At 49.1% G+C, this 16,424-nt stretch overlaps 1 protein-coding gene across 3 annotated transcripts in view; it reads left to right on the forward strand.

Moving 5' to 3' along the window:
• Positions 1 to 14,277, forward strand: part of GOLM1 (golgi membrane protein 1) — a 28,715-nt gene extending 14,438 nt beyond the window's left edge. For 2 of the 3 annotated variants that reach the window (XM_036433631.2, XM_045580079.1), the window contains exons 5-10: positions 2,624 to 2,726; positions 6,819 to 6,948; positions 8,805 to 8,964; positions 9,575 to 9,847; positions 11,021 to 11,134; positions 13,878 to 14,277. In XM_036433631.2, the coding sequence (XP_036289524.1) occupies positions 2,624 to 2,726; positions 6,819 to 6,948; positions 8,805 to 8,964; positions 9,575 to 9,847; positions 11,021 to 11,134; positions 13,878 to 13,921 (824 nt within the window). In that variant the 3' untranslated portion in view covers positions 13,922 to 14,277. The remainder of the gene's footprint in view (positions 1 to 2,623; positions 2,727 to 6,818; positions 6,949 to 8,804; positions 8,965 to 9,574; positions 9,848 to 11,020; positions 11,135 to 13,877) is intronic. The other variant, XM_036433632.2, reaches the window with a different exon arrangement.
• Positions 14,278 to 16,424: the final 2,147 nt, after the last annotated feature.

Genomic DNA, 16,424 nt, shown 5'->3' on the forward strand with positions numbered 1-16,424 from the left:
TATGATATGTATGTGATCTGTTTTTTATTTATGGTATATGCACAGGGTGGGGCAAAAGTAGATTTACAGTTGTTCATATTGGAAAATAATATAGTGATCTATACTAAAAAAAAGGGCAATATGCTAATTAGACCGGATAGACCAGATGTCTTCAGGAGGTCCTTTTGGACAAAGCCACGGTGATGGGGGCTGAGGCAGAGGCAGTTAGGGGCAATCAGGCAGGCAAGCGGGAGTGGTTAGGGGTGATCAGGCAGGCAGGCTGGTGAGTGGTTAGGGGTGATCAGCAGGCAGGCAGGTGAGTGGTTTGGTTAGGAGTGATTAGGCAGGCAGGTGAATGGTTAGGGGTGATCAGGCAGGCAGGCAGGTGAGTGGTTAGGGGTGATCAGGCAGGCAGGTGAGTGGTTAGGGGTGATCAGGCAGGCAGGTGAGTGGTTAGGAGCCAACAGTCCCGGATTGCGAGTGGGTGCAGCTCGTGTCCATCTAGGAGTCTTAAGAATGTTCGGAGGGGAAAGGCAGGGTTACACAGAGTTAAGTGAGTTCCTTGGTCGGGGGCTTCTCAGAGCATGTGATCTGTGGATGCTCCTGGTCACACGTCAGGAAGGGATGCCGGTCTGCAGCCTTTCCCAGGCCGTGCTGTGCTGCTTAACCACCGATAACGTTGAGGCAGTCTCCTCACTGTGCACACAGTCTCGTACTGACCCACACCTAGATGGTGTAGCTTACTGCCTACGTGTGGCCTGTCACCGAAAAGCACATCGTGAGCAGTGCATGGCTGTAGGTGGTATTTTTAAACGGCTCTCCTCGGGTGCCGCTGACAGAGGGAGCGACCCTAATGTAAAGCGCGGAGCCGGACAGGTTTTGACATGGGTGCGCGTGTCAGGAGACCACCCCCAGCGCCAGCACAGGGACACATCCGTCACCCCGGGGTGTCCTCGGGCCCCACGGTAATCCTCCCCGGTGGCCTCTGGTCTGGTTCCGTCTCTGCAGATGCGTCTGCATTTTGCAGGTTTACATACAGGGAATCAGACACCATACGTCCCTTGTGTCTGGCTGCTTCCTCTCGGCATGCTTGGCGATCCATCCGAGCTGTTAGAGGTGGCCGCGCTTCATTCCTTTTCATGGTGGGGAAGTATTCCATCGCCCGTGCTCGCTTGGATGGCGGAGTCTTCTGTGTTTTAAGGTTAGGTAATGGGGCTGTTAATGGACACACACAGTGGCCCTTGGCGGTGTGACCAGTGCAGAGTGCCCCAGAGCACCCCGCAGTCACAGCCAGGACACGGCACGTGTCCATCGCGCCGGGATGTCCCCCCGCAGGCTTCCGGGGTCCGTCTCCCGCTCCCCCCTCTGCCTCCGGCACCCACGGAGCCGTCATTTCCCACCCCGGAGATGACGCCGACTGACCCATCCCGGTTTTGCCTTTTCGAGGACATCCCCTGCCTGCGTGTGAGATGGATCCGTGTGGCGTGTGCCACGGCAGGTCCCCGGACCCGCCACTTTCACTTATTTCCTTCCCCGCTGAGAGCCGGGCCCGGCTAGGGCTGTGCGGACAGCCTTGGGGGACGCGGGCGTCTGCCCAGGGCCGTGTCCCGGCCCAGCTTGCTGCCGTCTGCCCACTCCGCGGTCGCCTCCGTGGCAGCGTGCCCGCCCCCACCCCCACCCCCCACCCCCCGGCGTGGCGCTCTGGCAGCTGCTGCTGTTTTTCCGCAGGGCTTTTACACGATTTCTTTTCCCCCCGTGCTTCTGTGGCATCCCACCCGTTTCCTTTTGCAGTTCTCACCAGACTTGTAAATGCCTACTTGTAATTTCTGCTTTTCCTACTGCACTGCCTTTATTTTTTAAAAAATTTCAAAATTTATTTTTGTTTTTATTCCTTTCAAAGAGGAAGGGAGAGGAGAGAGAGAATCATCCATTGACTGGCTGCTTCCTGCATGTCCCACACTGGGGATGGAGCCCACAACCCTGGCCGAGTATGAATCGGTGACCTCCGGGCTCAGAGGTTGATGCTCAGCCACTGCGCCCCCGCGGCTGGGCCTGTGCTGCTTTTATGAGCGGAGTCGTCGGGGGCGGCAGGGGTGGGGCCGATGAGCTTCCTCAAAGGAAGCTGCGGTTTCCCAGATCAGAGGGCGAGATGATGACAGGAACACGGGGCCCTCAGAGGGAAGCTCGGCTGTGAACTGCTGCCTGGAGAGTCCCCTCGCAGAGCCTGGCAGCCAAGGACGGGCTGGGGGGCCGAGGGGCTGCTTCCCCGATAAGGTGTCGAAATCAGCGGGGCGCACGGGAGCTTTTGTGACCTTGTAGGACAGACAGCTCAGGGCTTATGGTGCCTGAGAAAGAAGCGGGCGTTTCCAGGTTGGAGGTCAAGAAGGAGATGTGAGAGAGAAGACATGTTTGGGGAGGACTGAGTGCCGCTTCCTGCAGGGCCGTGGACCTCGGAGGGCCTCCCTGGCCGGGGCGCTGGGGGTGCTGGGAGGGGCCGTGCGCTCACCCCTTCCTTTTTCCCTCCCCCTCCTCCTCCGGGTGCAATGCCGTGCTCTGGCTGTGGGCTTGGATGTGTCCGCCGCCGTTGTCCTGCCGCCGTCCTGTGTGATCTCCCGCCCTCCTCGCCGCCCTCCTCGCCGCCCAGACCAGCTAAAGGCCCTGCAGAAGAACTACGGCAGGCTGCAGCAGGATGTGCTCCAGTTCCAGAAGAACCAGACCAACCTGGAGAGGAAGTTCTCCTACGACCTGTAAGTGTGGCTCCGCACCGAGGCGGGCAGCCGGGCCGGCAGAGTCCCTAACGCCCTATCCCTCCCCCTTCCTCTCTGTAAAAAAAAAATCAGTACAATATACTTTAAAAAATAATAATAATAGCTGAAACCGGTTTGGCTCAGTGGTAGAGCGTCGGTCTGCAGACTGAAAGGTCCCAGGTTCGATTCTGGTCAGGGGCATGTACGTGGGTTGCGGGCACATCCCCGGTAGGGGGTGTGCAAGAGGCAGCTGGTCGATGTTTCTCTCTCATCGACGTTTCTAGCTCTCTATCTCTCTCCCTTCCTCTCTGTAAAAAATCAATAAAATATATTAACCCTTTGCACTCTGAACCATTCTGGACATTGGCTACCAGCTACTCGACGCTACTTTGCGAAACGTGCGTTGAATTAAGTCAATTCCCCGTAATCACTAGTAAACTGCAATGTCCCCCCTGAGAGGGGACATCCGAGTGATATGCTAGAATTCCGATGTCCCCTGAGAGGGGACAGCGGAGTGCAAAGGGTTAAAAAATAATAATAACAAGGCGTTCCTACCTTTTATCAGGTCCTCACAAAGGGTCTCTAATCCGAAGACAGTCAAGAGCAGCTCTTTCCAGCTTTCGACATTCCATGAGCATCATCCCTGGGAATCCTTCTGTATGTGGCTCAGGGCTTCGGGCACAATTAATGACATGGGTGTGCGCAGCCGGAGCTTTCCATCTGTCCTCCTCCTGAGAGGAAAGCAGTGCGTCCCACACGCATGGCCGGCCCGGTGAGCGCATGCCGCTCACTGCTGGTCTCTGCTCCTCTCCCGGAGGCGGGGCTGCCCTCCCTGTCGCTGGGCCCTGGCTGACGTCCAGCCAAAACCGTCGGGGTCAGCTATACCCAGGGAGGCCATTCACAGCTCACCGTATTTCAGTCAGTGGCCGGGCAATACGGCGGTAAGGTGTTTTCCAAAGATGAATGAGAGTAAGACTGGGGCCCTTCGTGTCTGTCTGAAAGTTTTCATTGATTTCCAGCCTAGCTCAGGGTTCCTCAGCCCAGCACCTGTGGTATGTGGGGGGCAGGTAAAACCTCGTGGTGGGGGGAGCCCCGTCTTTGCAGGATGTTTAGCCGTGTCCCTGTTCTCTACCCACCAGATACGAGTAGCGCCCTCTTCTGAGTTATAACCATCAAAAATGTCCACCGAAGTTCTCCCTGGGCACAGTGCCCCCCCTGCGGAACCCTGGCCGAGCTGACCAAGATTCCACATAGGCATGTTTTCTTACTGTGTTTCCTCTGCATTGACTACACACGTCCTTTGCCTACTTATGCACTACACATGTCCTTCGTTTATGTGTGTCCTGGGAGCAGGGGGGGAGGGGTTAGTTTGGGTTGTACTTGGTCTTAAAGTGATCAGGAAGGTGTCACGGTGCATAGTCGCTTGGAAGAAGACATCAGCCTCCCTGCCAGGGCAATGGGTGTGTGGAGACCTGTTCTCGGACACTGCCGGTCACCACGCAGGTGCCAGAGTCCTCTCGGAGATCTGCCTGCCCCTTGTCTGGGAGGTGGACGTAGGTCACATCTGAGCACCTTTGGAACACACACTGAAAGGCTTTCGATGTGCCAGCTTAGCCAGGTCACCTGTGCTTCTCGGCTCAGGAAGTTACATCACGGTGTGCAGCGTGCTGAGCAAGTCGTTCCCTGCTACGGAGAGCAGCCCTCCTCTTTACCTTGTATGGCGAGCCACTGGCTAACACCTTCCCGGGGCTTTCTGACGCACAGCCAACACAACCTACAATAAAATGCATTCTTTCCGAAGGCCTGGCTCCTGGAGGGGCCTGGACCTTCCCCGGGGAGCCCTGTCTGCTCCCTAAAAGGAGGGGCGAGTGGGGATGTGCCCGCAACCAAGGTACATGCCCTTGACCGGAATCGAACCTGGGACCTTTCAGTCCGCAGGCCGACGCTCTTTCCACTGAGCCAAACCGGTTTTCGGCAGGGAACACCTTGTTAGCCAGTTTATGAATGGACATGTACACAGCGTTGTGCATCAAGGCCCCACAAATTGAATGCACAGCTTCCTGTATATGTCCATTCATAAATGTGCCCACTGTCCATTAAACACACCCTCTCGGGCCTCAGCATTTTGCAGAAGGCAATGCTGAGAATGCGGAAGCGGGTGGAAAGGCCAGGCTTCCTGGTAAACAAGTTTGTGTTCTTCCTTCAAATACCGGAGTGAGCGCACGTCCCCACTTCTTCCTCCGACCCTGTGGCAGACATCACTACGCGATCGCTGTCCTTGATGCAGGCACAGCCTTGCCTTCCCTCCCCAGGGCCCCGAGGGTGGGTGCATGAGGTGAACTGCCTGCCGTCTGCTCTGCATGCCATGAGGAAGGAGGCCGGTGGAATGTAAGCGGTAACACTCTGATGTCAGCGCCCTGGGTCATCAGATCGTCTGCCTCGATAGATCCCTGTACGGAGCATGTTCTGTTCATAGTCCTCCCACCACCAGCTGCACCAGTTGGGGTGATCTCTGGTGGGTATGTCTCTACATGTGAGCCCTAGTTCATGCCTGAACAGTCACCATGAAGGTGTAAGAAGAAGCCAGCCTACTGCCCCGATCTGTAGGACCTGCACGTGAGCTCCTCTCTCTGCGGTGGAGCAGGAGTGCGGAAAGCTGACCTTAATCCGCAAGGCGGAGGGAGCACACACAGGCTCTTTTCTTCGTACTTGGTTTTGGCAGGGCTGAGAGCAGGCGAGAACAGTAGTTCCTTTTTGTAGGTTGAAAGGTTGAATGGCCCTGCACCTGCTCCTTTGCTAATCCTGAGCTGCTGTGACGTTGTTAGATAACAGTGCATTGGACACGTCCAGTTCTTTCCGTTTGCAGAGGTCTTTCTTTTTGTTCGCTGTGCTGAGCTACGGGGCACTGGTCTACCACCCGCGGCTCGCGTGTGTGAGAATTTTATACAAGCGGATTTTCTCCCAAGTCTTCTCTTGACCTGTAAGCTGTGCCCGGTTAGGATCTCTGTCTTTCATTATTTGTAAAGCACCTGATGTCCTCTGTGTGTGTGTGGCTGAGAACAGGAAGTCAGTCCCGTGAACTGACCAGTACAGTACAAGAGTTGGAGGTCAAGTGCACTCTCCCCGGGCTCTGATCTGAAATGGGTGTGACTCGGAGAGGCAGTGCGGCAGAGAGAGCATTGCAGTCAGGAAACCACAGTCTGGCCTGATTTTAGCCTTGTGTCTCTCTCCTCTGCAGGCCTGGGTGGTGTCAGTCAGGTGACCTCCCAGCTTCCTCATTTGTACAAGTGGCTAATTCAGTTACTTTATAGCAGACACGTGAGTTCCAGGTACAAAGCTGAAGTGATGCCTCTAAGTGTCCCTGCTCATTGGGAGCTCGGGCCAAATTAGATTCCATGGCCCCTCAGCAGTTCTCTCGCACCAACTGGGTATCCTCCAGTTCAGTTTAATTACTTTCATTTTTTAATATACATTTTGAATTTTAGAATTTTAGATTTATTGCTGAGATAGTATAGAGAGTTCCCATATATCCCATACCCAGTGTCCCCTATTGTTGACACTTTACATTAGTGTGGTGTATTTGTCACAATTAACTAACCAATACATACATTACTGTTATTTTTTTTAAAAAAGTATTTTTATTTATTTTGGAGAGGAAGGGAGAGGGAGAGAAGGATGAGAATATCATTGATGAGAATCATTGATCAGCTGCTTCTTGCACACCCTCTACTGGATATTGACCCACAGCCCAGACAGGGAATTGAACCGTGGCTTCCTGATTCACAGGTCAAAGCTCAACCTCTGAGCCTTGCTGGTCAGGCCACAGATTATGTTTAAATATATATATATATATTTTTTTTTAGCCAGTAAAGTTTACCTGTTCTAGAACAAGGTGCCATATTCTTAGGAAGTTTCAACCAGCTACAGTTTTCTTGTCATTTAATGAAAGCAGGCATTGTCCCGCCTCACATAGTGTCGTTAGGTGAAGTGCCTGGGGCAGGAGAGTGTCTCCTGTGGATTTCAGTCCCTGCAGGGACGCACCTGGCGTATAGACACCCCATGGATGTCTGTCCTTTCCTCCTGTCCCCAAAGGAGCCAGTGCATCAGTCAGATGAAGGAGGTGAAGGAGCAGTGCGAGGAGCAGATAGAAGAAGTCACCAAGAAGGGGAACGAAGCTGTGGCTTCCAGAGACCCGATTGACCACAAGGAACCAAGCCAGCAGGTAATTCTGGACGTCGCTGCCACGGGTTTCCAGAAGGTTCTCCTAACCCCTCTCCAGGCATTTTGTTCCCTCGTCTGCTGTCAGGTTTGCTCTGTTCTCTGCTCTTTGCTCTCCCCGGTGGGTCTGCTTCCCTGAGACACACGGCCTGGTCCTGGGGTGCTGAGGAGGCTGGCTGCAGGCCCGGGCCCTGTGCTCCGGGCTCTCCCGAAATTACTTCCTGTGAAGCTCACTGCCACCTCGGGAGGGAGTTGCTGCTTTGAGGGTGCTGAGGCCCATGGTGATGGCTAAGTGCGAAGGCCGAGGTCACACTCACCTGGACAGCGGTGGTGCTGGTCAGAGCCCCTGCCTCCAGGCTGTCTCCTGTGTAAAGCACGTCCGTGAGATTGCTCCTGGGAGTTCTTTGTTTTTGTTTTAAAATCTAGCAGCTTTATGAGATATAATTTATATACCATATAATTCACCCATACAGTATTTGCAGTTTTTGGGTTTTAGTATATTCAAAACTGTTTATTCAGTTGTGAAACCATCACTGTCAATTTTAGGACGTTTTCATGACCAAAGGGACCCCATACTCATTAGCTCAAACCCCCCCCCCCCCCAACACACACACACACACGCACACACTTATCCCAAACCCTCAAAGCCCTAGATAACTACCAACCCATTTTCTGTCTCTGTAGAGTTGCCTGATCTGGACATTTCATATCAATGAAATCATTATGTGGCCTTTTGTGTCTTTGACTTCTGTCACTTAGCGTAATGCAGCCAAGGTTTATCCATGTTGTAGCTTTATTTTTTAATGGCTGAATAATATTCTATTATATGACATACCACTTTATTCATTGGTCTTTTGATAGTTATTTGGGTTATTTCCAGTTTTTTGGCTATTATGAATAATGTGGCTGTGAACATTCATGTACATATTTTTGTATGGGTGTAAGTTTTCATTTCTCTTAGGTGTTTATACCGAGTGGAATTGCTGGGTCTTGGCAAATTAACGTATTGAGGAACTGCCAAACTATTTTTGGAAAGTGATGGTATCATTCTACATTCTCACCAGCAGTTTATGAAGGTTCCAGTTTCTACACATTCTTGTCAACTCTTGTTGTTACCTACTTTTTCCATTGCAGCCATTCCAGTGGGTGTGGAGTGTTTTCTCATTGTGAGTTTCTTTCCTAATAACTAATGATGTGGAGCATCTTTTCATGTGCTGATTGGCCATTTGTGTATCTTCTTCAGAGGAAATGTTTATTAGCTCCTTTGTCATTTTTAAAATTTATTTTTTATTGCGTTGTAAGAGTTTGTAATGAATTCATACATATATACAGCTATTGGACATGATTTGAAAATATTTTTTCTCTCTGTCAATTTCTTTGATCCATTGCTTGTGAATTTCTCAAATTCCATTCTGCAGTGATGAATAATTTTATTCCACTGTGGGTGGGAAACATAGTTTGCATGATTTCAGTCATTTTAGATTGGTTGTGGCTTGTTTTGTGGCCTAGCCTATGTCTGTCCTGGTGAATATTCAGTGTACACTTGAGAAGAATGTCTATTTTGTTCTGGTTGGGCAGAGTGTTCTATTAATGTCTGTTCTGTCTAGTTTCCTTTTTCTTATTGATCTTCTGCCCACGTGTCCATCCATTATGGAAAGTACTTTCTGGGAGATCTTGACTCAGCCTCAGATGTTCTGACTTATGCCAGGTGAAAGGGCACCATCAGGATAGATGGCGTTTCCCAGGGTCTCCGTGTTCCCCTTTGTCAGAAGGACGCGATGATCCACCGCATCGCTCAGGGTTGTTGTAAGGCTTCCGGTGACGGAGCCCTGTCGTGGCTGTCCTGTGCTCCTGTTTCAGCTCCGAGCTCCCAGCGAGCCTCAGCCACGGCTGCAGGAAGCAGGCCTGCCCCCGGCAGAGGTGCCACAAGCGAAAGGGAATATGCCCAGAAACGACGAGCCCCAGACGCCAGGCCCCGGTTCTGAGGCAGCTTTGGATTTGAGGAGGGAGGGTGAGAAAGGTAAGTGACGCTTGGTAGCAATTCCATGTCTAAACGCCCGCAAGAGCCCCGTTCAAACAAAAGACAGTGGAGTTCAGGCCCTGCACTCCGAACACACACTCAGGGCACAGTGTGCTGCTGGAGGCGTCAGGGAGCTCGGTCATGGGGCTGCAGGTGGCAGGAAGTGCCTGCTCTGGGCTCCGTGTAGAGAAAGGCCGAGGCTGCGCCTTTATCCAGGTCAGGGTGGGGCTGGGATCACAGGGCGGGAGCTGCCAGTGGCTCCCAAGTACTTGTCTCCAACATGCAATGGTCAGATAACCCCAGCAGGACACCTCCCCCCGTTTGTAGGTCGCCCCTGTAAACAGGATAACTTAGTCCAGATTTTTTTTTTTTCCCCCTAAACTACTTTCCGCTTGCTCATGGTTCTGAAGATGAACTGCAGGCCCCAGTTCTGATAGGACCGGAGCCTTCTGCTGAGGTCACTGAGCAAATGATCCAGCCGCCCCACCTGTCCCCGGCTCCCCCATCCGCAGTCCGTGGGAGGGCTCTGGGAATTGAGTGGTAGGAGGGTTTTTGTTTTTAATGAGGTGAAATGCCAGGGGGCTCACAGCTGACTTTGTTCCGTGCCCAGAGGAAACCAATGACATCCAAGTCATCAGCAAGGAGGCGCTTCGGAGGGACGGCCAGGCGCTGCCACAGGAGCCAGACCACAAGCAGCAGGCTGTGGAGGCAGGCGGACGTCCGGGTGGAAGAGGCATGGGAGATGTTCGGGACCTGGGCCAAACCCCACGGATGCCAGCTACCCTGCTGATGAGCCAGGAAGACCAGGAGGTGGAGGAGCCTGAGCAGGACCAGCTTGTGGTCCGGGATGGGCAGGAGGAGGAGCCGGATGCTGACGAGGAAGGTGGGCGAGAGGCTGGGGGGCTGCCCACGGACATGGGAAGGGTCCCCCTGAAGTTGACCGAACAGCAGCCCATGGTCTGGTGGTTCATTTTGTGTATTCAGTATCCATCATCAAGTAGGAGGCAGGAGGGAAGAGCAGTACACCCCCTGGCCACCTAGAATTTTCAGAAATAATATTCGCAGGGAGCCAGGGGACTTTCCAGGTGGGAGACCTTTCTGAAGAATGTGTCCTCACAAGTTCTCAGTTCGAGAATTGAAACAATAAAACTCGGGTGGCTGATTCTGTTGGTGGCTGTCCACTCACCCTCAGACCACTGAGCAGCTGGTCACAACGTGTAACAGCCTCCAGGGGGCGTGCTCCTGCAGGGCAGGAGGATGCACCTCTTCCCAGGGGCACTGGTGGTGATCGCTTTGTGGAATGAAGCGACAGGGCACTGGCTTGTGCTTCATGTCCACCTCGGGCAGCGAGTGCGGAGAAATATAACCTAGAGCTGATTTTTCCAGGTGTGCTTAAAAAAAGATTTATTTACCTACATACGTATATGCCATGTGTTGGTTAAACCCTGTGACGAGGTCTGTGAAATGCATTTTGTCCTGATCTTCCTTTCCGGTAGCTGTTCTTTCCAGAGATGGATGTAGTGATGAATGATGGAATTCTGTAGGTCTGACGGGAAATTTTATCCTTTGGCTCACGGCAGCCACTCCGATTCCTTCTTTTGGAGCAACGAGCTACTCTGAAGAGATGCCCTTATCTATAATAATAAAAACACAATATGCTAATTAAACCAGATGGCCGAACGACCTTCCGGATGACCTTCTGGATGAAGCCAGGGCTGTGAGGGCTGAGAGTCTTGCATGAATTTTGTGCATCGGGCCTCTAGTTAATTAGAAATGTTTTGTTTCCAAAAACAGTGGAATTGTTTTTAAAAAACTGGGATTTGGGTTCAGCTAGCTAGTTAGTGCCCCATTTTATATAGACTCGGAGTCAAAGTGGAATACGTGAATAGAGAACTCCTTCACTGTATATACTGGCAGCAAATACACGAGTCCCTGTCAGTTCCGAGATGTGGCAGAAAGATCTGTTGGTGAAACCATGGTTGGGAGAACCCAGTCTCTAGCACCAAGATAAATGATGGAGTTTATGTTTTATGTGTTGTCTGTGCTAATGTTACAGGGAGAAACGAGCAAAAAGTGGGAGGAGATGACGACTACAACATGGATGAAAATGAGGCAGAATCTGAAACAGACAAGCAGGCAGCCCTTGCAGGGAATGACAGGAACGTAAATGGTAATGACTGTGGGGGGGTCGCCTCGTTCTGGGCGCAGTTGTAACGCTCTGCTCTGTAAGCTGAAGGCCTTCTCTTCAGAAGCCTTCGAATTAGGGCCAGGAGGGAGGTGCAGGACTGAGGAGCGTGTTCATGGGGCTCCAGCCCTCGCGAGTCAGCCGAGGATGGGTCTTCAGCGACACTTAGGGATTTTTCCAACAAAATGGCCAGGTCACTGCTGATGACTCTAGCACCAAACAAAAAGCCCTATTACAGTGCAGAGCGCTTCCAGGCAGCTTTTTACAGTAGCATTTTGTAGTGTTACGATTTTGAGTTTTTGGTGAGTCCAGGCCAGCGGGATGGATCAGGTCTGGGTGTGTCTGTTTTGCTGTGAGTGGGTTCAGGTTGGGTGTTTTTGCAGCTGCCGTGTGTTCCTCTTGCCCTGCACCAGGAGGCATCGATGGCAGGCTGGCGGCTTGGTGACGGCAGTGCACTCCAGGCTTCTCCCTTGCCCAAGTCCACTTTCCATATAACTGATATAACTAACTTGTCATCTAGAATGGGACGCCTTTTTCCATTTTTGAGACAGAATTGAATACAACACCGTGTGTTTAGGTTGTACAGCATGAGTTGACATATATATCGTGGGATGATTACTACAGTAAGTTGAATTCACGTCCATCGTCTCATAGGAACACAAAGTGTATTTTTTTCCTTGTGAGAATACTTAGGATCCATGCTCTTAACAACGTTCATACTATCATAAGGCACTGTTAATCACTCCCATCATACTACACATTCCATCCCCATGGGGACAGGGGTCCTTTGCAATGGTTTGGCTTTACCACCCACTGGAACCCGTTGTCTAATGGTGACTTTTCCGATCCTGTCACCTTCACAGGTATTAGCTGCCATGCTTTTTAAATAATTTTTAACATTGATTTAGAGCCGAAGCCGGTTTGGCTCAGTGGTAGAGCGTCGGTCTGCGGACTGAAGGGTCCCGGGTTCGATTCCGGTCAAGGGCATGTACCTTGGTTGCGGGCACATCCCCAGTAGAGGATGTGCAAGAGGTAACTGGTCGATGTTTCTCTCTCATCGATGTTTCTAGCTCTCTATCTCTCTCCCTTCCTCTCTGTAAAAAATCAATAAAATATATTAAAAAAATAAAATAAAATAGACCTGTACAAGAAAAATATTTTAAAAATAAATAAATAAAATTGATTTAGAGAGGAATGGAGAGAAACATTGTCGTCAGAGAGAAATATCATTTGGTTGCCGCCTCCACGTGCTCCAGGTGGGGATCGAACCCACAATCTAGGCATGTGCCCTGACCACCTGAGCCACTCAGCCAGGACTGGCTGCCGTTCTTTAGGGACCTCCCTGCTGCAACACATACTCATACACTCGCACACATACACACACCCATTGGTTGGTTTTAGTATCATTATGAACTTATGATTTCCTTTTAAAAATTTTATTTTTTCAGATTCTTGGTGTTTTAATTCTGTTTTTAAGAGTCTGTGTGTGCTGGACACATTGCTCCTTATCTGTGAAGTTGCAGATACTTTCTCCCAGTTTGTCTTGATTTTGCCATGCACAAGTTTCTACAGTTTTTGTATTTTTTATTGCCTCTGGGAGTTGGAAGGAATTTACCTGTGTTTTCATTTAGTACGCTTACAAAATTTTCCTGTTAGGAAGTCAAACCACACAAAGCAAAGGAGCTTTTAGAAGATAAACACCTTGTAACCACCGTCCACCCCCAGTCATGAAAGAGAATGTGGCCCGCCCTCTAGAAGCCCCTCCCTGCGCCTGCCCCAGGCCCAGCACCTTCCCTCCTGGTAGTAGCACCCCCTCTCCTGACAGAGCTAGTAGGCATTTTCTTACATTTGCTCATGGGTTTATCGCCCAAGTAGGCATCCCTGGACACCGTAGTTTAGTCTTGCCTATTTTCCTAAATTTAGTATGTTCTTTAACCAGTAAGTCCCCGGGCTCCCTTCCCTTTTTTTCTTTGTAGTCTGTTAAAGAGCCAAAGCCAGCAGTCTGGATAGTGCAGTTTATATGTTCTTTCTACCTCTTGCAAACCAGACACTTGGTAAGACTCAGGTTTTGGTCAAGCCTTTGGTAAGATGACAGTGTTGTTCTTTCGCCAGGAGGAACCCACGTGGTGTCTGGCGACTCTCTTTTTGTGATACAAGCAGCAGTTGATGCTCAGGGCCTTGATTAATTCACTGGGGTTATCTAAGTCAGCCATTTATGTGCAATAGTTGTAAATCAGGTATGGGTCTTCAGTCTATTTGTGACACGTCTTTAGATGTTGTCTGTGTGTTCCAAGGACAGAGTAAGGATGATGGAAGCCACAGTCCATTCCTACTCAGTCAGGGAAGAGCTTTGGAGTGGCGAGAGCTGACCAAAGCTGCCCAGGCTCTCAGGAGGCACATGCTTCCTGTTGAAGGTGCACTAACAAACAGAGGTGTTCATGAGGATTGTGACAGCATCCACGTTTTATATTACCCATTTTATAGGACATGGGACATTATTTCAAATATGGCACATTCAGATGTTTGCGATGTTGTAATGGTACCTGTTGGCCAAACAAGTGGTCTCGTTTGCTATCTTATCCTTAGAATGCAATTCCCCATTGCAGTGTTGTCATGGGAGGTAGTCTTTATGACAGTTTCTAAATATTTATGTCAATGGACCTGCCAGGCTGGTTTCTCAAAACGTTTAATACTTAGAATATTATGTGTGTGTTTTTTTCCTTTTTAGTTCTTAATGCAGAAAATCAGAAAAGAGAAGATAAATTTACTTGATCAGCATGAAAAGAGGAAACCCATCAAACTGGAATAACTTTTTCATGTCAGGACTGAACAGTGATAACTACAAAATATTCTCGAGGGATATTGTGAAATTTACTAAGTAACATATACACTTAAAGATGATTATTGTGGACTTTTAGTATGTCAGTGGGGGTTACTGTTGAAGCATCTGTATTAAAGATGTTTACATGTGTTGGCTAATAGGTATTTCATGAGAAGATCGATACCAAAAATAGAACACAGGTTTTCCAGGATAGCGACAGTGGCACTTATCCTGGGATGTACTTGTGTTTAAAATAAAACCCACAGGAAGAGTCCATCTTCTGATGCGAAGGAGAGGCCTGCTGCACAAGAAACACACACACACACCTTTTCTTGGGTCCTTCTGGAGTTATTCTCTTCTCCAGATGCGGTGGCAAGTAAGGGTACCAGCCATCATTTCTGTTCTCCCTGTCAGCACTGGATTTTACGGGTTTCTGCTCTACTGTGCTCATTCCTGGTTCTGATACTCAGAGGCCTGGAGTGCTGATTGTAACGCTAACACTACTGACAGCATTGTAAACTCGTTTAAACACCACTGTGTGTGTGGGAGGATTTTTAACGACCACTTGTATAATAGCCCCTGTTGTTTATGTTCAGTGGCTTCCAATGTGAAAACTTGTGATCTGTACTTTGCTAATGTGTGTAGGCAAAGCAGCATCTTCTGTGATGAGTGGGCATCACCAAAAAAAGCTACAAGTGGATTAGACATGACACAACAGGGGCCCGAGGGCGACACGGTACCATGGGGAGGGTTTGTTGTGGACAAACTGCCTACTTTGCTGGAGAAGAGAAAGTTGGTGTTGAACAGTATACTGTTATAAGTTGGGAAATATTAGAAGGGGGAGAGAAATGGCATTGTGTCATAGTTTACATATTTAGCTTGTAAATGCCTATCAAAATGGATTTAAAAAATCAAGTTAATGTTCATTTGAAAATGACTAATCATAATTTACATTGATAATAGTGATCGTTTTGGTTTTAGTTGGCCCTTAATATTTCAGGAAAATAGGCTTTTGTCACTTGTGAATAACTGGCAGAACCATACCAATGGCTTTCAGTGAGGCTCTCTAATGGCCAGGAGGCTGGTGTGCTTACTGAAATATCTGGAGCTACAGGATTGGGATGCGGTCTCTGTGGGCATTTGGTGGGACTCCCTCGCTTGGAAAGGAAACTGGCCCAGAGGAGGTGGAGCCGAACCTGGCCTCACACCCAGGGCGACTTGCTGTGCCCCTGGAAGTCACTGAGGCAGCCCCTGCTTTGCCTTCTAGCATCTCTACAACTTGGATGTTTTCCTGTATAACCCCTTTTACCTAATTGCTAACACTGAATTTTCCCACACAGAAAAGGCACCTAAGAATATAAAAGTAGCTCTATAAGATTGTATCTAAGTCCATATCCCACTCCCTTAGTCTTAGGCTTGATTTTGCAAATAATTGATTCATTTCATATTTAGTTAGTGTGCAGAGTTGCTGAGAAATAAAATACTTAGTCCAGCTTTTAAAACTTCCAGTTTTCCCTTCACCCCCTATTGGATCGCTAAAGGGCCAGCTTTTAAGTTGTGGAGATGAGACGTCAATGTAAATGAAAACTAACCCGTGGTGATGATTTCATCTTCATTTACAGAGGCACCAAGGCCATTCCGTTAGGGGGTGTGCCCTGCGGTTTCTCCAGGCAGTCATGCTTATTACCACTGGCTTCCTGTGCAACAAGCACCTAGCCCAAGGCACAATTTAGAGGTATTATGGCTGTTAAAACACACACACACACACCTGTGTTAATGAGCATCAAGTACATATCCTAACCTTGGTCTTCTCGTGTGGTCCAAATTAAATCATCTATTCCAACCTGTAATCGGCATAAACTAATTCGCACCTGTCCTCTCTGTTCTCAAATGGTGTGCAGGCAGGAGAGAGGAGTCGTTTTTATCTTTTCTCCTGCAGATCAGACTGCAGGTGGAGATTCTAAGCAATCTTGGATTATATTTCCCGAGGAATTTAATCACAGCACACATCTAGTGTGTACTTGTATGTGATGAAACTTGAGAAATAAACATCTCACTCCCTATTCAGTCAGTATGTTGTCATTAAATAACTAGATAATTAGCATGACTGTTTTAATTGGTAATCCATTCATAGAACCTGGTATGGTGAAGAGAATTGTGAATTCATGGTCCTGGAGGTTAGTTTTACTACCATTATATTTTAGCCTAAAGATTATTAATTACAAATAAGTTATTCTAACATTTGTCTTTGAAATGAATTTTAGAAACATTTTTAATAGCAAAGGTTCCATTAACTTGGTTATATTTACACATATTAGCTTAGATATGAAAATGTTCATGAGTGCCTGAAAGTTGGGAAAAGTTTGATTGTGTATTTAAATGTTTGTGTATTTGTATGCTATTTCTCAGTTCAGAGAGCAACACTTTCTTAAAGTGGACTAAGCCTCTGTTCCT

Source organism: Pipistrellus kuhlii, unplaced genomic scaffold (genome assembly GCF_014108245.1).
Source record: "Pipistrellus kuhlii isolate mPipKuh1 unplaced genomic scaffold, mPipKuh1.p scaffold_m20_p_12, whole genome shotgun sequence".
Classification (NCBI taxonomy): domain Eukaryota; kingdom Metazoa; phylum Chordata; class Mammalia; order Chiroptera; family Vespertilionidae; genus Pipistrellus; species Pipistrellus kuhlii.